Here is a 26,702-nt window from a genome sequence, read left to right as displayed (position 1 = left end):
GGAAAGCCCCACTTTTGTCTAGTACTTTAGTGCTTTCAGCACACATACATTTTGCTCCTCAAAATATAGCTCTGATGTAGGATAGATACTCTAGTTATGGTTTATAGATGAGAAGACAGAAATGGGGGCAAATCATTTGCCAGAAGCCACTCCAATAGTGAGCAATCCACGTGGAATTAGAAGGAATCATGCCTCCTCCATAAATAAATTCATCAGCCCCTCCTTTTCTGGGCTCCTAAAGATGTTCAGACTCTAAAGAAGGCAGAAAGCCAAAGAACTGATGCCTTCAAACTGTGTTTCTGGAGAAGACTCCTAAAAGTCCCTTGGACAGCAAGGAGATCAAACTATTCAATCTTAAGGGAGAGCAACCCTGAATATTCACTGGAAGGACTGATGCTAAAGCTGAAGCTCCAGTATATTTTGGTTATCTGATGTAAATAGACAACTCATTGGAAAAGTCCCTGATGCTGGGAAAGATCGAGGGCAGAAGGAGAAGAGGGTATCAGGCGATGAGACGGCTAGATGGCATCACTGATACAATGAACATGAACTTGGGCAAACGCTGGGAGATGGTGAGGGACAGGCAGCCCTAGCATGCTGCAGTCCATGGGGCTGCAAAGAGTAGGACGCAACTGGGCAACTGAACAACAACAACAACAACAGAGATGTTCAGCTCCCCTGTGTGTCATAACAATCTCTTCACTGAACATTCACCTCCCTCTCTTCCGTTTCTCTTCTCCAAATGATCAGTTTTGCTTAAGAGTCTCAGAAGCAAAGAAAGAAGCTGTCTTCTGAGTTGTTTTATCACAGATGTTATCAGCCCAACAGCCTATACAATTAGGTATGTTCTGCCAGACATAAGCAGGGATCACCGTGGGCCATAAGAGTTCACCTCCTCATATCAGATGGGATTCCCAGAAGGAAATGTCTCTTCCATGCATCTGTGGCAAGCATCTTTGCTGCAGAATTCTCCAGTGTTTATCTGAAGTTCATCTGAGCTGTGTGGACACAACCATTGGCCAGCTAGGGGTGACTGAAGATAAGGCATGTCCGGCATTCTATCATCATCATTGACTAGAGAAATATTTAAATACAGCAGGTCCAGATCAGGAGAATTCCTCCCCTTACTTGGTTAAAGTTCACAAAGAAAAGGCAGGGGCTAGCCAATGGGAATAGAGAGTATAGAACGTAGAAGGAGATAGCGTACTTAGTAGATTGTTCATGTTACCTGTCCATTTGTCAAAATAACTTGCAATGCTTTGTGAAACTGCACTTTGCCCCTCCATTTATCACAGTAATATCAACAGCTCCTCCTGGTTAATCAGAGTATGAAAGTAGAAAGTGTGCCATTCTGTGTCAGTGGAATCAGTGTGCAAGGGAACATATTTCCTTTCACTGTAGACAGGCTTTGTTCTGGGGAGAGGGGTAGCGGTGCCTATAAAGCCATTTTGTTAAAATGCCTAAGCGATTTTCTTGGTGGAAGATTACAGTGGAATATGTTATGCTGTACAATTTAATTGATTCCTTGAAGACTTTACTATCTCTTAGTTTGCATCTTTTTTTTTTTTTAGTATAAAGAAATAGTCAGATGAAGGGTGGAAAAAATGTGATATGGGTTCTCATGAGTCTTATGGTGAATGAAAAACAATCCTGTTGAGTTCCTAACATGGATCTCTACTTGGGACTGAGAAAAAGGAGGCCTTCAGAGACATGCAGGACTGGTTTGGACACGCAGGAGTAGTTCATGTCTTAGCCTTGGCAAGGTTACTTGTCTTTGGTTAGCCTAGAGTTCTTCTGTAGGATGGGTATCATACTACCTGCCTAACGGTGCTGTTGTGACATTTTAATCAGATTCATAAAGTACCCAACCCATTCCCTCTCCAAGGTAGGCTAAAAGGGAAAATCTACTATATTTAACACACATTAGAAAGAAGCACACCACACAGCAAAGAAACTGTAACATGAAATATGATGACATAACTGAAAAACCAAATGTCTGTCAGAGAAATAACAGCCAACGGACAAAATTCATATGTTAAAATAACCAGACAGTAAGGTTGAATCACAAAATATTACCTAGAACTTAACTACATACTGTTTTTAAAACACAAAATGAATTTTAAAAGTGATTTAATAAAGCTGAAAATAAAAATAGGCAGTTATAACAGACCATGTAAACAATAAGAAAGCAGGGATCTCAAACTTAATGCCAGACAATGCTGAAATCAGGGCATTCAGTGAGAAAAGGAAGGCAATCTACAATGAGAAAGAGGGCAATCCACATAAGGATCTAAGTACTACAAGTATTTATGCACCAAAGGACATAGTATTATTGCTTATAAAACTTATAGGAAGTACACAGAGAAGTGGAGAGTGCTTCAGTAAGAGATTTTCCTTTTTCTTGGCTCATGACAGAGGCAGTGGGGGTGGAGGTCAACAAATAAGGCTAGGAAGAGTATTAAATCATTCAAATAATAAATTGGGTAATATATGTATAAACAGAAATTACCTTCCTTTGCAAAATGACCTTGGCGACTTCATACATTTGATCACAAAAAAATTCTTGGTAAATTAAAAAGTTAAAAGCTACACTGCAATAAATAATCTCTTATCTAACTTGCATAGAATTAAAACTTGAAAATAAGGAAACCAAAATTCTAAAATGTGAGAACTCTCTCTTAATCCCTGGATCAAAGTGAACATAAAACAAGTATTGTGGCATATCAGACGTGATGTATGTGCGTAGCATACAATGCCACAACAAGGCCAGTTGCATTGTGTGTGTGTGTGTTCACTTGTGCATGTACCAAATAGGTAACTACTTCTCTCCTTTGATCTTTTCTGATAATAGGGATGACTCATTTACTGCCTTCCGGAATACCAAGGTTTAATATAAAGAGGATATTGATTTATTCTTCCTTTTTTCTAAAGAATCAGAATAGTGTCTTAAATAAACTATGTCATTATTGTATCCAGGGAGGAAAGTGTGTACACTTGCTAACAAGTGGGTGTTTTCAAAGTTGAGCTCATTTACTAGGAGGAAGCAGAAATGTAGAGATGAACTAATGTGTCTATCCCAGGCCACCTGGTTCATCACACTGGTGTCTCACAGCTGCTTCCTAAGCACCGAGTGGTTCACTTCCATCTCTCTCATGTTCTCCTTGGGTCGGCATGTTCAGGGCATCTGGTCTACCTCACCAAGTGCCACAGGGCACAAAGAATAAACTGCCTTTAAAACAGCAAGCCCAGGGAGTGAGTTCTGAGTAACAAAATCTTCGTCTGAACCACATTCCTCAATTGAATCATTTTTCTGATACTGACTTACCTTTGTTTTTCATAGTCTCCCCTGTCAACTCTTGGCATAGCACTGAAATTCCATAACTATTCAATAACCAAGAAGAGTATGAAAGGCTGTGACCATGGATGGTGGGAAATCAATGAGCACATGTAAGTGTTTACCATATGTGAAGAATTTAATGAAAAGCCTTGCCCAGAAGTTCAAAGCCTTGGATTTCTTCTCTCCAAAGAGTTTTCACTTTGCTATTTACAGACAGGGGAACTGAAAATACAGGAGTTAAGTAATTTTCTCTAGGTTGCTCAGCTCATAAAGTATTAAGCCAGGATTCATAAATCCCTGTTTCCATCACTGCTCCGTGCTGTTGAGCTATGGATATACACACTCCGTACTTCGCAAAAATAATTGGTAGATAAGGCATTGCAGTCCTGAAGGAAAATAGTAAAGAGAAGCCTTGGTGATTATAAAAGCTAGAAACCATTAGCCAATTCTGTGCAATAGGAGAAAGAAACTGAGAGAAATCTAGGTGTCTGGGCTTCCTGAATTGACCTAGTAGGTCCTCACTCTTTCCCTTAACTCATTCTTTAGTTGTTCCTATGGTTTATTTGCTTCTAAAGTTAAAATAGGTCTCATATTTTAAAAAGTTACAGGATGCCCTGTTTTTGCCAATTAGCTTCTCAGTTTACTTTAAGGATACTTGTGAAGTTAGCCTGAGAAATCTGTCTGCTGACTCTTTGATCCTTGCTCTTCCATGAATGAAACCTTCCCTTTCTGCTCAGAAGTTTCTGAGCAAACTTCTTCAATTTTCTTCAGACTCTTAGATGATTTTCCAGGAGACCCGGATTTGATATCTGGGTCAAAAAGATCCCCTGGAGGAGGAAATGGCTACCCACTCCAGGATTCTTGCCTGGAGAATTCCATGGGCGGAGGAGCCTGGTGGACTAGAGGCCATGGAGTCACACAGAGTCAGACACTACTGAGAGACTAACATTTTTACTTTTACTTTCTGCTTGTTTTAAAGGTTTTCTTGGAGCCATTATTTATTAATGTGGCCTGTACTCCTTTGGAAAGTATTTTTGAATCAAGAGTCTATTATGTAGGAGGCAGAAGACCTAGGTTCAAGTTGCAGCCCTATTATTTAGTAGCTATATTAACTAGGACAAATTATTTAATTGCTTTGCTTGTCAGTCTGTAAAATGAGCTAATAAGGTAAGAGTTTTTTCAGTAAGCATTCAGTGAATTGATGCTTATCATACATCAAAATATATTAACTATGATTAATATGATTAAGATTGCTGAGGAAATGACATCAGATGCATAAATACTGTGGAATATGCCCCAAGGCTTTAAAGATACTGCATTTTGGTATTTAATTAGAGGTCCAGAACACAAATCTTTAGAAATCTTTTGTAAACTTATATGCTTAAAGCAGTCCTTTGAAAAATGGGATACTTCCCCCACCGAAGTAACAACCCCTACCACTCACAATGTATTGCTGCCAAAATATGAACAGTTTCCTCCCACAAATACCGGGAAAGCTTTCTGCCCTAAATACTTTTCCTGAAGGGCCAGTTCTTCCTCTTGTCTTGTGGGTTGGCTGAAATCCTATCAGATTCTTTTGATCCAAAGGATTTTAAATGCCAGCCCTTTTCATTATCAGTTCTTTTCATCAGAAAGGCTCAATTGTACTAATTTCTGAGGCTTTGCTGCTAAGTAGCCTAAAGGCTTTGGATCTATAGTAGAGAAGGAAGAAAAAGCAATGCTGATACCAGGAAGCCTGGTGATCCTAAATTTAGAGAACACGGGGTAGCGTATGAGTGCTCAGTGCAACTGGAATGCAGTATAAAAACCTGAAAAATGAATAGCCCTCCCTCAAAGCTTTGTACAACCAAGTTCCTGAGAGGAAGGCAGTTGGTTTGTTAGAAAGTGTAGAGGTTTAGTATCTGTTGAAGCGCCGAAGAATTGATGCTTTTGAACTGTGGTGTTGGAGAAGACTCTTGAGAGTCTCTTGGACTGCAAGGAGATCCAACCTGTCCATCCTAAAGGAGATCAGTTCTGGGTGTTCTTTGGAAGGACTGATGCTAAAGCTGAAACTCCAGTCCTTTGGCCACCTCATGCGAAGAGTTGACTCATTGGAAAAGACCCTGATGGTGGGAGGGATTAGGAGCAGGAGGAGAAGGGGATGACAGAAGATGAGATGGCTGGATGGCATCACCGACTTGATGGATGTGAGTCTGAGTGAACTCCGGGAGTTGGTGATGGACAGGGAGGCCTGGTGTGCTCCAATTCACGGGGTCGCAAAGAGTCTGACACGACGGAGCAACTGAACTGAACTGAACTCTATCCTAATCCTGTATCTTCTTATTTGCTATTTGAATTTTAACAAATTACTTCACCTCTTACATCTCAGTTTTATTACCTGTCACCCGTCTGTCCATGTAAACTAACACTTGCTGGGCTTCTCAATCTCTCACTTTATTTTATGTTCATTTCATAAACCACCACTATCAGTTCAGTCACTCAGTCGTGTCTGACTCTTTGCGACCCCATGGACTGCAGCACGCCAGGGCTCCCTGTCCATCACCAACTCCCGAAGTTCACTCAAGCTCATGTCCATTGAATCAGGGATGCCATCCAACCATCTCATCCTCTGTTGTCCCCTTCTCCTCCTGCCTTCAATCTTTCCCAGCATCAGAGTCTTTTCAAAAGAGTCAGTTCTTCACATCAGAACTTCCAGTATGCCTCCTTCCACACTGTCCCCTGTAAAGTCTAGCCTAAGCAAGGTTTCAAAGGTCCCTTTCCCCTTGACTTCTGCTTAACATCATAGTGAGGCTCATCTTTGCGAGAAAACTCTAGTAAATGTTAAAATCACTATGAGATACTGATACAGTCATCATGATATTAGAAAGCAGGATTCTGATTCCAAGATGAACACCTAGAGTAGACTCTGGACCCAAGAGTTTGACTCAGCTTTTAGGTGCCTCTTGGATGCTGGCTCCCACTTAACCAGTTGGGTCCTTGCTGCTCCTTATATCTCCAGAGCTGGTATATTCACCCATCAGCTCCTGAACTTCAGCCAAATGCAAAAGATTCCTCCTGAAATATACATGAATGCTTTGAACTGTGGGGCTTCCCTGATAGCTCAATTGGTAAAGAATCCACCTGCAATGCAGGAGACTTGGGTTCGATCCCTGGGTTGGGAAGATCCCCTGGAGAAGGAAGTGGTAACCCACTCCAGTATTCTGGCCTGGAGAATTCCATGGACTCTATAGTCCTTGGGGTTGCAAAGAGTTGGACATGACTGAGTGACTTTCACTTCACTTATTTTGATCTGTGAAATGATAGGATCTTCCCACTGAACAACAGCATTTGATCCATGGAACATGTGTGGTTCCCAAATGCTTTGGGGACCTGGAGAGATTGCCATTCACAGATTCCAAAGGAGAATGACACCCCTCAAGTCTAGTGTTTATTGGTTCCCTTTGGAAACTTATATATTTCACCTGGAAAAGTCTTGACCACACAGGGCAGAGCCTAACGTACCATGGATACCCAGTGTATTAATAATTATACTTCATGTTCCACTAACCATAGTGCTCATATAATAAAAATTACTAATAGAAGGGACATTTTCTCCTAGCTGATGAGAAGAAATTGAAGTAGGGAAATATTGCAGATAGATATCACTATTTTGAAACTTTGCCAAGGACAAGCCCTGAAGTTCACCAGAATTCAATTTAGACTGAAATATTGTTGTCTTTTGTTTTAAGTGTTGCTGAAATTTTTTGCATGCTTTTAATTTTAGTTGGTGGATTCTACTCTGTTCTGTAGAGAGGTCTGTAGCCAAACAAAGTAGGCAATTCTTTTTTTGTTAGACTGTTATATATATGCTGAAAGAAGAGAGAAGACTAAGAGATATAAACCCATGTTTCTTCCAATTTTAAGTATTGGTGAGGAAAGTAATAGGTAATAATGTTTAGAGCACTGCTATTGTTTTATTTGTGGGCTTCCCTGTCGAGGGGACAGAAGTGACTCAGTCCCAATAACTTAGCATAGGATGGATGACTACCATCAGCGTTACTATAAGCATCTCTGTTTACAAAGCTCAAATGACCAAATTATCAGTGAGTTTGGTCAACAAGCAGTTGACACAGTCTCATACTGTGTGCCCCCCACCCTTGCTGGCAGGTACTGCGGCTCCTACATGGATCACCAGACGATTTTCCGAGTGCCCAGTCCTCTGGTTCACATTCAGCTGCAGTGCAGTTCAAGGCTTTCGGACAAGCCGCTTTTGGTGGAATATGGCAGTTACAACATCAGTCAACGTAAGATGGAGATCAGCCCCTTAAGAAACCATAACCAAAGGTGAAACAGAGGCCAACATTTTATGACTCTAAACTTTAAGAATTTAAGGAATGAAAACTACTTCTTCTGTGATTGACTAGCATACTTTTATAATAATATTTAAATAAATATATAGTAGAAACACAATATATGATAAATAATACATACAATTATGTATTTATTCTGCTGAAGTTTAAATTATAGAAGAAATAATATAATTGCTTGCTATAATTGAAAAATAGTGTCTTACATTATTCCTGAAATATCAGTTTCTTGATTCATTGTTCTTCTTTCTATCCATAATTTTTTGAAAATATGAGGTTTACACCATCATTTGGTGGATTGAAGGGCGATAGTTGCAATTCACTGTGGCCTCAAGGAGAGTCCAAATGTCAATCTTCAGAATGTTGAACTTCTCACTGAGAACTACTGGGAACATGGCCAGAAGTCAGTCAGCAGAAAAGGCAGTGTCTGAGGGAAGTCATTCGTGCTGGAGAGAGTAGACACTGACTCAGGAAATTCACGACCTGTTTTAAAAGCAGGGAAAGAAAGGATTGACCACTTAGGAATCCATGAAGTTAAGACTTGAGAGAAAGCTCAGTTAGACCCTTCCATCTCTGCCAATACTAATATATCTCCTTCTGGATTCAGAGTGTTACACTTCTGAATATCCGAATACTACAGTCACCAGTGAGGATAGAGGTAAATAGTAAGCTATCTTATTTTTAACTATTTTTTCGAACGATGAATATTTTCTAGGAACTCATCCTCCCCATTGTGTGCTATTGAGACAGTGGTTGACCTGACCCGTGCACTGTTCCTATTCATTTGCACAAAGCATAGACTAGGTAGCTTATAAAGAACAGAAATTTACTTCTCGCAGTTCTAGAAGCTGGGCGTCCAAGATCATGGTCCAGCCTGGTTGAGGGAGGGCCATCTTCTGGCCTCTGATTTCTCATTATGTCCTAGAGTAATGGGAGGAGTGAGGATGCTCAGTGGGCCTATTATTGAAATAAAGGCACTCATCTCATTCATGAGGGCTCTGGTTCATCATTTATCACCTCCCAAAGGCCCCATCTCCTCCTACCATCACCTTGGGCATTAGGATTTCAACATATGAATTTGGGGGGTGAAGAACACAGTGCTCTAGACCATGGCAGAGAGAAAACATTCATGATTACTATCATGTTTAGCTACAAGCCCAGGAGTAAAGATTCTGGGCCAGGCAGGCAATGAATCTTTGATGAATAGGCTGGTTGAAGTGCCTTAGGAGTCCTGAGTTTTGAGAACAGTTGTTAATCTCTCTAGGTCCAATCTTTAAGATCAGTGATTACTAATACATTTTATGGTAGAGATCACTTGAAAATGTAATTAAATGCACAGACTCAGAATAATGCATCTGATCATAGAGGATTCAGAGACACCAGAAAGCCATTTAAATTCCCCAGAAACTCTAAAGACTGCACTCTGAGCCTACTAGATTCAAAGTCATGCTCCAGTTTTCTCTTTCTTCGAGTCTGGGATAAAGCCAAGACTCACATCCTTGCTGAGTCAAGGATGGCGGTGTAGGGGTGTGACTGTACCTGGTGACCTGGGTGCAGTGTTGACTCAGCTTCTCGTGGATTCATTTGCTTTCTTTGCTCTCTTAAATTCTCCTTTTTGCTCTTTCAAATATCAGCTATAGCTTTGCTTTGATGGAGAAATTGTATTATTACTGTTGCCACATTGCTACTCACGTCACTTAGCAACTCACATTTCTTTGTTAATGTGGTCTGGTGCGTTTTAGGGACCCACACAAGGTTTCCTATTTTTTATTGTCTCTAGCCTGTCCTGTTGGATCTTTCAGATGCTCCTCAGGTTTGTGTGTCCCTCAGGCCCAGCGGTGTGATGGAGTAAATGACTGCTTTGATGAAAGCGATGAACTCTTCTGTGGTGGGTATTCAAGCTTTTATTATGACTTTTCTTAGGAATAAGTAGCTTGCCAGGACCATTGTTGGTCAGCGCTGATACATATCCTGGTCTTTGTAGCTGTTATCTATTGCCACATAACAAACTACCCGCCCCCCCCCCCCCCACACACCCAAACTCAGTGACTTATGACAATCATTTGCTCTAGATTATCCTTCTGTGGGTTGTCTGAGGTATGACTGATCTAGGCTGGACTCAGCTGGGTGTCATTACCTAAGCTGTGGGTCCTCCTGAGCTTGGTTCTTCTCAGGCTGGAGTCCGGTCTACTTCTCATGGTTCTTTTCCTCATTGAACTAGTGGACTGGCCACAGCAGTGGTAGAAAGAAAGGAGGGGTGACCAAAAATACAAGTGTCCTCTTAAGTCCTGGGCTTGGAGCTGGAACGGTATTACTTGCATCATATTCCATCAGTCAAATAGTGAGGCCAGAGTCAAGGGGCAGGGGAGTTTATTCTCCACACTTTGGCAAAGGTGGAGGTGCATAATACTACTACAGGGAGTGGAGACCTGTGGCTAATAATTCAGTCTACCACAAGCTTAAACACGATCCATTTTAAAGCACTTCTCTAGAAAGAAGTTCAGAATCTGTGGAGAAGTAAACTATTTCAGAATGCTCGTTTATGGAGTGCAGGTGTTAAAAATAAAAATTTTTTTTTTTACCTGTGTAGTTTGCATCAATATCACAATGGTGATAATTAAATGGTAGGGTATTGGATATTATTATTTTGGGGCAGAGAATCTCTGATTTGGCTTTTCATTACTATTTGCACATCATTTCTGAATCTATCTCCAGTTTCAGGGAACAATATGGGGAGAACAGTTCACCAGACCATATGACACCACTGGCAACACTTTTTCCTAAAGATCGAGAGTTTGGCTCTTCCCTGGTGGTCCAGTGGCTAAGACTCCATGCTCCCAGTGCAGGGGACCTTGGTTCAATCCTTGGTCAGGGAACTAGATTCCACATGCTGCAAATAAGAGTTCGAATGCTGCAACTAAAGATCATGTGTGCTGCAAATAAGACTTGATGCAGCCCAAATAAATAAACAAATATTAAAAATAAATAAAGATCCAGAGTTTAACTCTAATATAATTGCTATGGTGAAGCTATTTAATCTTTTCCATATTGTAGAGAAATATAAATAACTGAAAACTTATAACTCTACACCTTTTTTTATTGGCAAAACAAAATAAAACTCTCTTAACTTAGGCTTCATTAAGAATTTAAATCTATAGGATCTTCTGTTTCTTAAGAAAATATATACTATTATATAGGGATTGAGGTTGCTTTTGTGTTTTATGTTATTATTTCCTATTAATGCATCACTTGATGCTCCAAGTGAAAGTGATTATTATTACTTTGTAACAAGAACCGTGTTTTAGTAATCATCATCTCTCTTCATGCCATGTTGTGAGCTGTTCTCTAGGAGTTGACTAGGTTACTAGGTACTCTCAGAGTAGATAAATGAACTATTTCAGAGCAGCAATGTCCTCCTTTTTGCTCCCCTCAAGATGTACCTCTGAAAAAACAGGAGCAGATAACACAAATAATGACTTCTCAAAAAACCAGAAATGTCTAAGAAATACCTTCTAAGAGTACTCACCAATATGTTGTATCTGTCACTGGTTTAAAGGAAATTCCTGAAAATATTTCAAAGAAGAAAAATTGTAATAGATTTATACTGGTATTTCCTAATTCAAGAAATGAATGTCTCCAGGGTAAAATAATTTTAAAGAGAGTTTTCCTTACCAATAGACTACAAGTCTGTTGTTTTTTAAGATCTCACATTCGTTAATCTATTCAATAAACTTTTACTGAGCACCTACTATTTGATCGGGCTTCCCTGGTGGCTCAGTGGTAAAGAACCCGCCTGCCAATGCACGAGATTGATCCCAGTGTCAGGAAGATCCCCTGGAGAAAGAAATGGCAACCCACTCCAGTATTCTTGCCTGGGAAGCCCCATGGACAGAGAAACCTGGTGGGTTACAGTCCTTGGGGTCACAAAAAGTCAGACACGACTTAGCGACTAAACAATAACAACTACTTGATCAAGGACATGAAGTACAGAGATGAGTAAGACAAAATCCCCAATCTCAGGACACTCCATGTTGTTTAGGAAGATAAACAAGTGCAATTTAGCTAACAGCTTATGATTTTTATTTTCCTTAAAATCTTATGTTACATTTAATTATAATTAAATAAACCACCAAAATGTAATATATTTACGCACAGCAAAAGTCAGATCTGACAAACTCAAAGTACAAAGAATTACACCAACGCTTAAACATCTGCTTTTCCTCTTGGAGCCATCAGTTTTGAGCAAACACACATTTTGTTTTGTTTAAATCATCTTAACCACTTGCGTGTTTCCAGGGGCACTGCTGGTCCTCAGGGGTCCCGCTGATGTCTCAGGCTCACCAGCTTCTGCCTGTTTTCCTTCCAGTGACTCTTAAACCTGCCTGCAATGCCAGCTCCTTCAGGCAGCACAGCCCTCTGATCTGTGATGGCTTCCAGGACTGTGAGGACGGCCACGATGAGCAGAACTGCACTCACAGTGAGCTGGAGCGCTCTGCACTCTGCTGGTCTCCCTAGCACACTCTTCTTTTTTTTTTTTCAACTTTCCCATTTTATTATTTATTTATTTTAAATTAATTTATTTACTTTAATTGGAGGCTAATTACTTTATAATATTATGGTGGTTTCTGCCATACATTCACATGAATCAGCCATGGGTGTATATGCCTAGCACACTCTTCTAAGCCAAAATCAAAATATCTCTGTTGAGCTAGGGCAATCGACTTGTCTTATTTTCCCCACTGAAAGTCTCAGGTCCCAGGAATCCTCCTGGGCCCAGATAAAAGTTGTTCACTAATTGGGGTGGAGTCTGTGCGTGTGTGTGGAGAGAGAGAGAGGGAAAGAGAGAGAATACTGGAAGATTTTCCTTGCTGACGTAATTTTAATGTTGCTCTTGACTAAAGTATACTGTGGGTCAGATATAGAGGGATGTGCCAGATACCGTGATCGGGTATAGTCTACTTAGCCCCTACAAAAACACACATAGCCAGAGTTGTGAACAAATGTGCTATATATTCACAAAATCTGTCCATCCTCCCCCTGCCCCCAACAGAATAAAAGGGCTGAATATGATCTTTGCTTTAAAATTTTCTTGGAGAACAAGGCAAAGTAATAGCAAAGAGGGCATAGCTTAAGCCACTGATACAGCTTGGCATCTCCCCTACAGTGGAAGAAAGGAGAGGCTGTTGGATTGCTTCTCAGCTAGTGCCTGCCTGCCTTTCTGTGGCTCTGCTGAGACACAGGGACAGGATACTGTGGGGCTGCCTCAGTTCCCCCTGCCGTGTGCAGCAAATACTGACCCTGTGGCTAAGCCATCCTTGGTGGACGGAGCTCAGTGTCATTCACTCAAATCAGCCTCTTCTTTTGTTCGTTTTTAGGTATTCCATGCAATGACAGAACTTTTAAGTGTGGCAATGATGTTTGCATTAAGAAACAAAATGCAAAATGTGATGGCAACATGGACTGTCCGGATAGGACCGATGAAGAAGGCTGTCGTGAGTAGAAACACGTTCCTTCGGATCTTTTGTATTTCTCCCTCAGTTGACCTGTTTTTCATTTTCATTTCCTTCGTGGTATAATTCCCCTGGCAGAAGTTGCCACAGGCCAGGGAAGAATAGTAGATATTGGTGAACTGAATCTGAAATGGCTTCTCAGAATTAAAAATTCTAGACTGAATTCTTTTAATTATTTCTTAATTCTTAAGAATAAGAAATAATCAAAAATTACTTATTCTTTATTTTATGCCTTCTTTCTTGATAATAACTATTCACACACTAGGTGTTTACATAGAGAACTCCCACTTTCTAATAACCCTAATCAAGGCATAAGCTCTTAAAAAAAAACCTATGAGAAAAGAAATAGGTACTGGAATACTGTGGATGATTTTATTAATTATGCCTTATGTTGCGATCAATGTCAAGAGCTGGTTCTTTCTTTAGCTATGACCTGAGAACTGTAGTCTGGCATGTGTTACTATTAATTGCATGATCTCTAATTGGCCATGTGCCGACGTATTAATTATATATCCTTCTCAATACTATTTACACTGGAAAATAATTGCTTTGATACCTAGTTTTTCTTAACTAGGTCTTCATTTATTTTGGACTTACAATTCTCTCCCAAATCAACACAATTTCAAGGACACTCAATTCGGTTGCTTTTGGGACTAATCTTTCTTCTCTACCTAACAACCTGAACTCCACAGCTGCTGTTTTTATCGGTACAGCTGCTACTAATAGATCCCTTCCTCCCCACACATGTGTTACTGTACAGAGACTCTGCATCAAGGCCTGTTTTCAGGAGGGAGATAGTGGTTTGTTGGTGCTGGTTTCAGACAGACCCACATATTGCCTCTCTAGATAAGCAATGGATTTCCAGCTGCTTACCTGGTTAGTTACTTCCCAAGCCAGCTCAAAATGTGACTGAATGCTTGGTTTTTCTTCCAAGTCTGCCTTTAACTCATGGGACCCCTCCTCTCCTAAAGGCTGCCCCAGCAGTTCCCCCACCCTCCACCGCATCATCGGGGGCACCGACACCCAGGAGGGGGGCTGGCCGTGGCAAGTCAGCCTCCACTTCGTTGGATCTGCCTACTGTGGCGCCTCAGTCATCTCCAGGGAGTGGCTCCTCTCTGCTGCCCACTGTTTCCATGGAAGCAGGTAGAGCATCTCAATTCTTACTCTGAAGTGACCACAGACCACATAGCTGTCTGATATTGTGGGAAGAAGCTCGCATTTGGATCCATTCAATCAATTCAGTTGGTCATTCTTAGTTTCGTTTTGTTTCTGTGACACCAATTGCATGCCGAATATTCTTTTTAAGTATTACTGACTTAAAGGGAAGGTTTTTACTAGGCTGAGAAAATGAGATAGCGCTTTCAAGTTGGAAGGAATTCTGTGGGAATGTGTGAAGACTGTGGAGTGTAGGAATGTGTGGAGCACAGCACTGAGGGAGGACTGAAGCAATGTGTGGAGCACAGCACTGGATTGTGGAGATCCCTACTCAGGGTGTGAAGGCAACGATTCTGTATCCAGTTTCCAGTGTGGTGGTGGGGAGGGTTCCCACACCCCCGAGCAATTGTTTGACACCAGCTAGGTGTCCTGTAATTCAACTCAGTTCTGACTTTGTCTCCCCAGATAGACAGATTAAGCACTTTAGGGGCTCAGGCTAACAAATCTACTCCCCTCCCCCCAATTCAGAGACCAGTAGAAAGTCCAGGTTGTCACCTGCACTTTTGACTGACCAGCTATAGAGTGTAGGTTCCAGTGACCCCCTCCTTGGATTTTACTAATTTGCTACAGCAGCTCACAAAACTCAGAGAAACACTTTACTTGCTGGCTTGCCAGTTTATTGTAACAAGGTACAATTTGGGAACAGCCTGATGAAAGACATACATACAGTGAGGTATGAGAAAGAGTGCAGCTTTCCATGCATGGGCAGTTTCACTCCCAATCTTCACGTGTCTACCAACCTGGAAGCTCTCCAGACCTTTTGGGCTTTTATGGCGGCTTCCTGACACAGGCACGATTCATTGAATCATCGGTCACTGGACACAGATTCATCCTCTAGCCCCTTCAGCCTTAGCTGCAGTCCCAAAGTAACCTCAGTAACATAACAAAAGACACTTTGGTCCCTCTCATCACTTAGGAAATTCTACAAGTTTTAGGAGCTCTGTGCCAGGAATGGAAGGATGACCAAATGTATATTTTTTTATTATAAATCACAATATCACAGAGAAGGATCACAAACAAGTCCTTTAGGGTAATTGTTGGGAGGGCTCTGTCTGCCCTTACGGATGGGATTATCATGGGCCAGATATTCTCCCTGCTAAGGGTGGAAAAAAAAGCTCAGACGACAACTTCACTTAAAATATAACCTTATTTGGAACCAGCTGAATCCTAGGTGCAAAAATATATCAATTATTTCTCACTTAGAATTTTTAAAAGTATTTCAATGAATTTATACAATTAATGGGCTTCCCTGGTGGCTCGGACAGTAAAGCGTCTGTCTACAATGTGGGAGACCTGGGTTCGATCCCTGGGTCGGGAAGATCCCCTGGAGAAGGAAATGGTAATCCACTCCAGTACTATTGCCTGGAAAAATCTCATGGACAGAGGAGCCTGGTAGGCTACAGTCCATGGGGTCGCAAAGAGTCAGACACGACTGAGCGACTTCACTTCACTTCATACAATTAAGAGTATTTGTTTCTCCTGGAAATCACAGGATTCATGTTAATGACTGAAATGGCTATGCTTCTGTTCCATCACTAGTCCTTTATGTAATATATGACCCTTAATATTCCCCTGGGTCCCTGTACTGCACGTGAGATTAGGGGCCGAGCACTTTGGGATCTGTCCTTATTTTTCTTCCAAAGCGTCCACATTCTCTTTACCCCACCAGAGCAAGGCTGCTGTGCTGGTGGAGATAAGAAACCTCAGATGGAGATTACAAAGCCCTCATGACTTCATGCCAGCCCACTGGGGGGCTCATAGGGAGTGGGGCCCTGTGGATAGTCAAGCTTGAGCAGTTAGAGCAGCAATCTTTAAGAATTCTGGTAGTTTGCAAAAAGAAATCTCCTTAAATTCCCGCTTGGAACACTTTGATTTCTAATCTATCTTGGTATCATTTGAATTTGATAAAAGGATCCCAGATCACTGTCTTACTGGCCCTGTCTGTCTCTGTCAAATACCACTGTCAGCATGAATAGGGAGAAGGTACCAAATAAACTCCAGTCACTAACAATCTTGACTTGTGGGTGGTTCCTGAAATACTGATGGCAAGAAAATTTCTAGCATGTCCTTAGAATTCACTGAGGGAATGTTTTGGAACCCAGCTCTCATCTGCCAGCCCTACTCTACCTTACATCATATTTGGTTTTACTAAGAAGACAAGGGAGGCTCAGAGGCAGTCAGTTACTACAACAGGGAGTGAAAGTCAGACCTCCCTTCCCGCAGCCCCTCTCTCTCTATGGAGTGCTCTTTCCAAACCATGTATAGTTCTACAAGCCTCTGACTTCTTGCTTCATTCCTTTCGTACCAGGCTGTCTGATCCCACACCGTGGACTGCGCACCTTGGCATGTATATGCAGGGGAATGCCAAGTTCGTCTCCCCAGTGAGAAGAATTGTGGTCCATGAATACTATAACAGCCAGAACTTTGACTATGATATTGCCTTGCTACAGCTCAGTGTCGCCTGGCCTGAGACCCTGAAGCAGCTCATCCAGCCAATATGCATTCCTCCTGCCGGCCAGAAAGTGCGCAGTGGAGAGAAGTGCTGGGTGACCGGCTGGGGGCGCAGGCACGAAGCAGGTGTGTGTGTCAGTGAATGCCCTCCGCTCCCCTCCAGACCACAGTAACTCGTGTTGATGTGGTGCTTTGGGGTTCATGGAGAGGGTTTTCGTGTATGATCTCATCTGAGCCTTCTGACAACTCTGATAGATAGGCTGGAGGAGAGTATTAGAATTCCGGTTTTATGATGCTCTCCCCTTGTCCCCCAAAGAAGTGAGAACCTCTTCTTAAGGGAAGGTCTATGAGCAAGGCAGGACAGGATAGTACAGGCCCTTTTCAATCTCGGAGGGGTTTGCTATGTTTTCTGCTATAGAAGAACATTTCCTCCATATTTTTAGGTTCCCTTTCATCAAAAAAAAAAAAAAAAAGACTCATTTTCATAAAAAAGAGAAGGTTGCTCATACACAGTTTACTATGTCAACTCATAGACAATTGTCTGGAGGATTATACAAGTATGTCCTTCACGAGGGCAACTGGGCAAGTGGATGAGAGTAAAGGCTGAAACCCAGATTGTCCTCAGTTCCCCAGACTGCAGATTCAGGCCTTGGGGGTAGTCACATCAGCCTAGGAATGGTCCACCAAGAGAGAATGCCATTTTACAATTACCCCGCCCAGAGGGGGCATCTTTATCATATGCACAAAGGTCAGATTATATGGCAGGGAAGTCTTTACATCTGCCCTGCCAAGGCTTTTGTGGTTTAGATTCTACATACACAGTAAAGAGAATAATCCAAAACTTTGTGAACATCTCCCCAGAGGTGAGAGCTGATGCTTCCCTTGATCTCCTAGTCTTTCTCTTGGATTCCCTTATAGTCATTTCTAACTGCTTACAACAGGTACATTATCTTTAAATCTTGGACTGTATCTTGGTCTTGCTTTGACACTCTCTAAAGATTCACTATGGGCAGCTTCTCCAGTGCTAACTACCTACATTTAATTATTGAACTCATGAAATTCACCACCTGTGTGGGCCTTCTGGGAGAAGGCAGATCACTGCTCGAACACCTATAAACCATCAGGACTGTGCTCAGGGCTTTCATTACATTATCATATATCATAGGAGGAAAGAGTTTCTTCAACCACTTTATCATGGGGCGTTTTCTTTAAAAAAAAAATCATTCTGCTGACTTTAATCTTTCTGATAGTATTATTAAATATTTACTACACACAAAGAACATTTTTAACATTCATGTAAAGTACACAACTTTGCATGACACTGCTGTGTCCCCCAGCCCCAGAAGTGGACGTGACCACCACTGCAGCTGCCGCACAGCTGTGAGCAGGTGCACGTCACTCCCACACCTTTCCGGGAGCCTGGGCAGCCTGGCACTGCTCATGGGTATTTTCTTTACAAGCATGAATGCATCAGTGAATTTTCTTAGCCATATGGGTTAAAAAGGAAGTGAAAGGGCTGTATCCAAACTCTTATGTTTTTATGGTTCCTAGATACTCCCAGATGTCAGTTATCATGTTCCACTTAAGGGGCCCTCTTGACCAGGGAGTGTTGGCAACGGCTGTTGCTGACTCACAGTCTTGAAGGCAGGAGGTATGTGGAGAAGGACCATGGCACCATGGCTCAGATGGTCGAGTCTGACCTTGGCACCATCAGATGGCTCAGATGGTTGAGTCAGACCCTGGGTCTGAATCCTGCTCTATTGTTTGCTATTTGTGTGCCATTAGATAAGTCTTTTATCCTCCTAAGCCTCCATGTCTTCATTTGAAAAAATGAGGATCATAATAGAATTTACCTAAAAAAAAATTGTTATAGAGTAAAAGGAGAAAATGAATAAATTGTCTAATAAAGTAAGTGTAATCATTGCCTTGATTTCTACTTCTGTGTATTTTCTAGACAATAAAGGCTCCCCCGTTTTGCAGCAAGCAGAGGTAGAACTCATTGACCAAACCCTCTGTGTTTCCACCTATGGGATCATCACTTCGAGGATGTTCTGTGCGGGTGTCATGTCAGGCAAGAAAGATGCTTGCAGAGTAAGTCATCTTATGTTTTCTTTGTCTAACATGTTGTACTTTCCATAAATGCTTTCATGTTTAATCTACACCATCTGGGTAATAATAATAATGGTAATAATAATAATGGCAATAACTCGGGCAGGTGATTGCCTTAATTCAGATACTAATTTTAATCCACTTGTCTGAGATGAGGGAAAGATGATTAAATACTAATTGGATCTGTAAAACTCATTTTCTAGTCCCATGTATTTTTCTCCAACAATTAGAATGGGGTCAGCATTTATCATTCTGCCATGATTGTCTTATAACTAGAAACTAAAAAACACAGCAAGACGCGCACACACAGTGTTTTAGGATCGCTACCCATTTCTCTAGCAGTGGCTGTGTACCTTCTAAAATAACAAGTATTTTATTCACTTACTCCTTTGACACACAGGCTGGAGGAAAGAAAAGAGGAGTGGGAAAGGTGACTGGAGGCCTCCTGACAGTGGTGAAGTTGAAGGTCACCTTTGGGGGGATATTTCTATGAGTCTCAGATTCCAATCTATCCAGATACCTATATGATTACCAAAAAGTAAGCAGATGTTTTAGAGGATGAGCCAGTGCAGGAGACTCGGGTTCCATCCCTGGGTCAGGAACATCCCTTTGGGGGTGGCGTGGCAACCTACTCTAGTACTGTTGCCTGGAGAATCCCATGGACAGTTGCCTGGAGAATCCCATGGACAGAGGAGCCTGGTGGGCCACAATTCCTGGGGTTGTGAAGAGTCAGACATGACTGAGCACACGTGCAGGCAGAGGAGTTGTTCCCACATCTTTCCATAACCCTAGACACTGTGCTACAAAAACTCAATTATAAAAATGACTTCTATCTTCTGAATTCCTATTTTGTGGCAAGGACGGTGCTAGGATCTTTATACTGCTGCTGCTGCTGCTAAGTCGCTTCAGTCGTGTCACACTCTGCGCAACCCCATAGACGGCAGCCCACCAGGCTCCCCCGTCCCTGGGATTCTCCAGGCAAGAACACTGGAGTGGGTTGCCATTTCCTTCTCCAATGTATGAAAGTGAAAAGGGAAAGGGAAGTCGCTCAGTCGTGTCTGACTCTTCATGACCCCATGGACTGCAGCCCACCAGGCTCCTCGGTCCATGGAATTTTCCAGGCAAGAGTACTGGAGTGGGGTGCCATTGCCTTCTCTGGAATCTTTACACAAATTCATTCAAATTATTCTTTCATCCACATTTTATAGAAGAGGAAACTGGGGCACAGAGAGCCTAAGTCAGCTAGTTGAGCTGGGATTTGAACTCTTATCTCTGAAAGCTACTGTATTTTGGGTGCTTCCTGCAGGTAGTTGGTTATATAGTCCTGTTGTCCATAGCTACCAGTGTTTAGAGGTTAAATGAGGCTTCAGAGAGTTGGTGTGCCAACAGTTAAAATGAAAAGATTCTAGTCTCTCTACCACTTAGAACTTACCTAATCAGGTTTAGAATTGTGGGGGTGGCATCCAAGGACAAATCTGGAACGCTTTTTTTAACTTTGCCCCTGAGTATGCAGCGTTAGGTCTTCTCTGGTGGCTCAGATGGTAAACAGGCAGCTTGCAATGCAGGTAGACCCAAGTTCAATCCCTGGGTCAGGAAGATCCCCTGGAGAAGGGAATGGCTACCCACTTCCAGTGTTCTTGCCTGGAGAATCCCAGGGACAGAAGCGTCAGTGGACTACAGTCCATGAGGTTGCAAAGAGTCAAACATGACTAAGCACTCACAAACACCTTTAGCTGAAAATAAAATTTCAGGCATTATACTTTAAATAATGAACACTGTAGAAATTCTATTTAAACATTGAATTATTTCAGCCTTTGTTTTTGGAATTAAGATACTAGAAAGGGCTCTCAAGTGAGAGTGATTTCTCTGTAACAACTATCAGCCTGTGATCCTTGGGGTTGTGTCATTGGACCTTGCCAGCTAAAGAGGGTCTCCTTTCCTTTTTTCCTCGCGGCCATAAGCCAACACTGAAGTTGCATGGCATAGAGGTAGAAGTCAACCAAGCCTCTAAGATAACCATGCCTCAAAAGGTCATTATGAAGATTAAATAACCCCAAACAGTGCTTAGCACATACGACCACTAAACAAAAGTGAAAGTTACTCCGTTGTGTACAGTCTTCTTGACCCCTCCCTTGTAGTATACTGAACACCTTTCAACCTGAGGGGCTCATCTGATATCATATCTTTTCATGTTTTCAGACTGTTCATGGGGTTTTCATGGCAGGAATATTGGCATGGTCTGCCATCCCCTCTTCCAGTGGACCATGTTTTGTCAGAACTCTCCACTATGACCTGGCCATCTTGGGTGGCCCTGCACAGCATGGCTCATAGCTTCATTGAGTTATGCAAGCCCCTTTACCATGACAAGGCTGTGAACCATGAATAGGCAAAATGTTATTATGAGGATTCAATGACCCAAAATAGTGCTTAGCATATCCCAGCACTAAATAAATGTTAGCTATTATTATTACTATTACTACTACTACTATTTTTATTATTGAGATTTGCTATTTGTTTAGAGGTATGTGAAAGTTGATTCCTTTGCAAGAATCTTCAAGTGTTCAGTTCAGTTCAGTTCAGTCGCTCAGTCGTGTCCAACTCTTTGCGACCCCATGAATCGCAGCACGCCAGGCCTCCCTGTCCATCACCAACTCCCGGAGTTCACTCAGATTCACGTTCATTGAGTCAGTGATGCCATCCAGCCATCTCATCCTCTGTCGTCCCCTTTTTCTCTTGCCCCCAATCCCTCCCAGCATCAAAGTCTTTTCCAATAAGTCAACTCTTCCCATGAGGTGGCCAAAGTACTGGAGTTTCAGCTTTAGCATCATTCCTTCCAAAGAAATCCCAGGGCTGATCTCCTTCAGAATGTACTGGTTGGATCTCCTTGCAGTCCAAGGGACTCTCAAGTCTTCTCCAACACCACAGTTCAAAAGCATCAATTCTTCGGTGCTCAGCCTTCTTCACAGTCCAACTCTCACATCCAAACATGACTACTAGAAAGAATCAAGTTTCTTATGATGAATGTACCTTTTTGATTATAGAAAAAATAATTCTAAAATGACATTAGAAGTTTCACATTATTTCTTGATACTTCCCCAAACTGCAGAGGAATTAGCTAAGAACCCTGTCAGACTGGGAGTTTGAACACAATTCATTAGGCACTTTAATAACAAAATTGACAACCATGGAACAAAAATGCTTTTTACTTAATGTTATCTTTTTCTCTAGGGAGATTCGGGTGGACCTTTATCCTGTCGAAGAAAGAGTGATGGAAAATGGATTTTGACTGGCATTGTTAGCTGGGGTCATGGATGTGGAAGACCAAACTTTCCTGGTGTTTACACAAGGGTGTCAAACTTTGTTCCCTGGATTCATAAATATGTCCCTTCTCTTTTGTAATTGTGCAAGTTTGATTTTTGACTGTGTTTTATGTGATAGATTCTTTTAAAAGGAATGCAGTAATTGTCAATAAAATGAGATAATTTTTTTCTTCTGGAAATTTCAGATTGCATACATTTGGTATTTATTGAAAGACAGAAAGATTAATATGTATTTTCTTCCAGGAAAAATTGCATCTAGGATACAGCTGTATTCATTCTTAAGGATCAAAGGGCCCTTGATTCAGGAATGGAAGAAAACCAAAGTAATGTCATGAACCAAGCCTCTAAAATAAGTCGGTGAGATGTTTAGGAATCCACACCTTAATTTATGTTCCTATTCAAGGGCAGATATTTATAAAGATCTAGGTAAATATGATTTATTGAAATAAGTTCCATAAAAAAAAATCACACCTGATCTTTGGTGTTCTAATGGAATGTATAAAAATAACTCCTTCATGAATGCAAATAAAGGCAAACTCTGTTACTGACAGAGGAAATACCTATATTGTCATTTTTCAATATTTGGTCTAACCATATCATGGGGACATTTTTTCAGCAATAACACGGTAGTATTGTGTGCAGAGAAACCATCAAACAGCTAACAAAACTAACAATTAGTACTTTTCATTAAAATGATAGAATGAAGCATTCTGGTAGGAGGATTGAAAACATTTATATGGGATTTAAAAAAATTGTGGCAAGGCTGGCCAACAATTGAAAGACAAAAGAGTTTTTGGATGATTGTTTTGAAAGGGAAAATTTTCAGAAATCATCTAACTTCTGATCCTTTTATAAAACTCAAATGGCCAAGATTTTCTTTTATTTTCAGAGCCTTATAATATCTAGCATAGTTGTAAATCTATAGTACATGCTCAGTACATCACAGTTATTGATTTATTTTGTCCTGATTTAGTGTGTTTCACACTTGATCTCAGAATAAACTTTTCATTAAAAGAGGCCAGACTTAACAATATCACCAAATAGATAAAAAAAGCAGAAAGAAGAATGATATTATTTTTTTCCCTGGGACTAAGTCAAAAAGGTAATAGCAATGCTATTTTTTTGGTAGGGCTCAAAATAGTGGGACTGGTTTTCATAGGACTTCAGAAAATCTTAATGTAACAGCAGAAGAAGAGAGAGCAAAAGGTGTCATAACCAGGATCAGATAGTAAGACTGGACTCTGAATATGATTTCCCTGAGATAGTGAATATTTTTCAGTTTGCAAAACATATTTTGATTTATTAAAAGACTATTTCCTTCAGAAATATCCATTCTGATATCCATTTAAAAATATCGATTTTAATGATACCCTCTGAATAGATCTTTCCAGATTCATTATCTGGCTGTGACATAGTACAGTTCAGAGGGCCAAGTCACCACTTAAGCCACAGATGGGAGCTTAGCTACTGAATCCATTGCAGAGAAGAGCAAATTAGGCTGACAGTTCTTAAAACCAAGGTTTGTTTTGCGTCATAATGCTGTGACCGAGGTACATGGTGAATTGTACTTTTTATTTATGACCATTTCTAAGGAAATTTGTTATTCAACAGAATATTTCACAACTGTATATAAGTTTATGATCTCAGTTAGGAAATGAAGGATGGCTGGCATGAATCTTTCAGATTCATCAGAGGGAGTTTTCAAACCACACATACTTGGTACTATTCTAAGCACTAGCTGGTGCTAATGTGAGTATACCATGATCCTCATCAGTGCAGAGATGGAGGAAAGGTTGAGAAACACCAGCCTAACTTGCTTGGCTATTTCATGCCAAGATGCCGTTATAACCTGAACAGTGTGGAAATATCTACTTCATTCTTGCAAAAGTGTGAGTAGAGGCAAATTCCAAGACTGGTTTATTTAGCACTGGGGAATGGTCTCCAAAAACAAAGACTGGAGCATTTCCATGTGTCAGACTCCTGGGGAGAATTTGTAGGGACTCCTGGCCTCCTTCACAGTGCCTCGATAACTGCAAAATGAAACACTACAAGCCAACCAACTATTTCTCAGTTGTGTTCTGCTTGATTATTCTGCATGGCTGACCCAACTGCTGATGTTCAGCGTAGTGCTGCTTGCCATCTGACAACATATGGGTACAATTGTGGTGTTTTGAAAAGGCATAAATCTATTTGAAGCTAATGAGATGCTTTACTGATGTTACTTTAACGGTGTTACTTTTTGTTTTATATGATAACCATTTGGGAAATTACTTGCTCTTACAAGAGATGAAGAAAGAAGAACAAGTATTATGACAAGAAAAGCAAAACTTAACATTTTATACTGGTCAGCAAGTCTTGGCAAGAAGCATGTTTTAATTTTTTAATGTTATTTACATTTGACAACTTGAACGAACTAAAGTAACTGAGTCAATAATAATTTTTAGATTATATTAAAAAGAACTATTTGTGCAAGAACAGTATACTTTTTGAAAGCACATTTAAAGAGGTATTTATGAAAGAACAATATCCTTTAAAAAGCCACCCCTATAGAAGTTTTGAAGAAAATGCAAAAACAAATCTAAATAGAATTTGGTTCCTCATTCACAAATCCTAAACCTTCAACAAGAATTATTTAATCTAAATTTGGTTCTACCTCCAGGGAGAAACACTGCTTTCTAACTCCTTCTGAATCCCTAGTTTAGAGTCAGACTGGCAGAGTGAAAAAAGTCCTCAAATAGAAATTGCAACATCCATATACATTCTAGGTCAGCTGGCTGGAGATGAAGAAATTTGCAGTTATCAGAAATCAGAACAAGTTACAAGTAAGAATTTAAGTAGTTCATTGTGAGTATATTGTGAGGTGTCAGCAAGTGTCAGCAATCCAGAAAATTTGATAGGACAGAAACACAAGTCAATATATTCAGTGTACAAAGGTTATTTCTAGGAGCAAAGAATTTGGGGTGGGCAGGTTTTAGTTACAGAGATACTCATAGTCATGGACAAGAAAGGAACATTGGGAATATTTACTGAGATTCTGCTTTTGCCAGGCACAGGGATAAATGCGTTCTTTAATTGCCTCATTTAATCCTCCTAATTCTACTGGGTAGGAACCATTTTATAAGGAGGAGAGAAGCTCATAGACTTTAAACAACTTGCCCAAGAACACACAGATAGCGAGGGTTTAAATTTGATCCTAACTCTTCTTCAAAACCTATACTGCCATAGTGATGTCAACAGTGTACAAGGGCTAGGTTTATGAAAGTCTGGAAATGCATTAGAATCTAGGTAAGAGAATATATAAGCCTCACTTCACTGTACTCAGAAGGCAGTGAGAAATCTGGTGTAGACTGTGCATATGACAGGAAACAGTAGCTTTTTGATTCTCTGGAGGAGTGAAGAAGATTTTTAGACATCTGCTCATGGAGAAACCAGCCTTGGAAGATAGCTACAATCCATCTGACACGACAGAGGGGATCTCTCACTGAGACTGAGCTTTTATGGGAAAAGTTCCCTGGGGCTGGGTAATAGTGGGAGCTAGGGTTTGAAAGGTTTTAATGGTTCTGATCAGAGCTTTCCTAGTGGCTCGGTTGAAAGAATCCACCTGCCAATGCTGGAGATGAGTTTGATCCTTGGGTCAGTAAGATCTTTTGGAGAAGGACATACCCACTCCAGTATTCTTGCCTGAAAAATCCCATGGACCGAGGAGCTGGTGGGCAATGGTTCAGTGTTTGTGCGAGCTCAGTTGTGCCCAACTTTTTGAGACCTTATGGACTGTAGCCCTCTGGGCTCCTCTGTCCGTGTAATTTACTAGACAAGAATACTGGAGACGGTTGCCATTTTCTTCTGCAGGGTATCTTCCTGACCCAGGGACTGACACTCCACCCCCTGCATCTCGTGCATTGCCTGGGTAGAGCCTGCAATGCTGAGCCATCAGGGAATCCCTGGGGTAACAAAAGTGCTGGCCATGACTTAGCGACTAAACAACAATACAGCAATGGTTCTAGTTGGGGTCTTAGGCCTCGGGTCTAGCAAATTGTCATTTCGGAGACTGGTCCAGTTAATCAACACTTATAGAGGACCCTGTGCTGGATAGATTTCAGGAGTTTAAACAAATGCAGGAGACAGATAAGGAAAAAAATATTGCTGCTCATACTCCATTTCAGCCATTCTGGCATCTTTAGTGGTTCTCAGACAGTAAAAGTCAAACAGCCTCCAGCCTCAGGTCCTTTGTCCTGGAGTTCCTTCTTTTTTTCAGAAATCTGTACAGCTAATTCTGTTATCATCTTTAACTCTTTGCTCATATTTCATTTTCTTAATGAAGCCTTAGTTGGCCACCCAATTTATAATCACAGCTCCCAACCTGCACCACTCAGCTCTCCAGCCTCCCTTACTCTGTTTGTCTTTTCCACAGCAC

At 41.1% G+C, this 26,702-nt stretch overlaps 1 protein-coding gene across 2 annotated transcripts in view; it reads left to right on the top strand.

Moving 5' to 3' along the window:
- Positions 1-22,367, top strand: part of TMPRSS7 (transmembrane serine protease 7) — a 44,637-nt gene extending 22,270 nt beyond the window's left edge. For both annotated transcript variants that reach the window (XM_040224370.1, XM_040224378.1), the window contains 9 exons: positions 3,341-3,447; positions 7,484-7,620; positions 9,464-9,571; positions 12,050-12,160; positions 13,059-13,175; positions 14,165-14,336; positions 16,717-16,985; positions 18,814-18,950; positions 22,197-22,367. In XM_040224370.1, the coding sequence (XP_040080304.1) occupies positions 3,341-3,447; positions 7,484-7,620; positions 9,464-9,571; positions 12,050-12,160; positions 13,059-13,175; positions 14,165-14,336; positions 16,717-16,985; positions 18,814-18,950; positions 22,197-22,367 (1,329 nt within the window). The remainder of the gene's footprint in view (positions 1-3,340; positions 3,448-7,483; positions 7,621-9,463; positions 9,572-12,049; positions 12,161-13,058; positions 13,176-14,164; positions 14,337-16,716; positions 16,986-18,813; positions 18,951-22,196) is intronic.
- Positions 22,368-26,702: the final 4,335 nt, after the last annotated feature.

The sequence above is a fragment of the Oryx dammah genome, unplaced genomic scaffold (assembly GCF_014754425.2).
Source record: "Oryx dammah isolate SB20612 unplaced genomic scaffold, SCBI_Odam_1.1 HiC_scaffold_2, whole genome shotgun sequence".
Taxonomy (NCBI): Eukaryota; Metazoa; Chordata; class Mammalia; order Artiodactyla; family Bovidae; genus Oryx; species Oryx dammah.
This window is presented reverse-complemented; position numbering and strand designations above follow the sequence as displayed.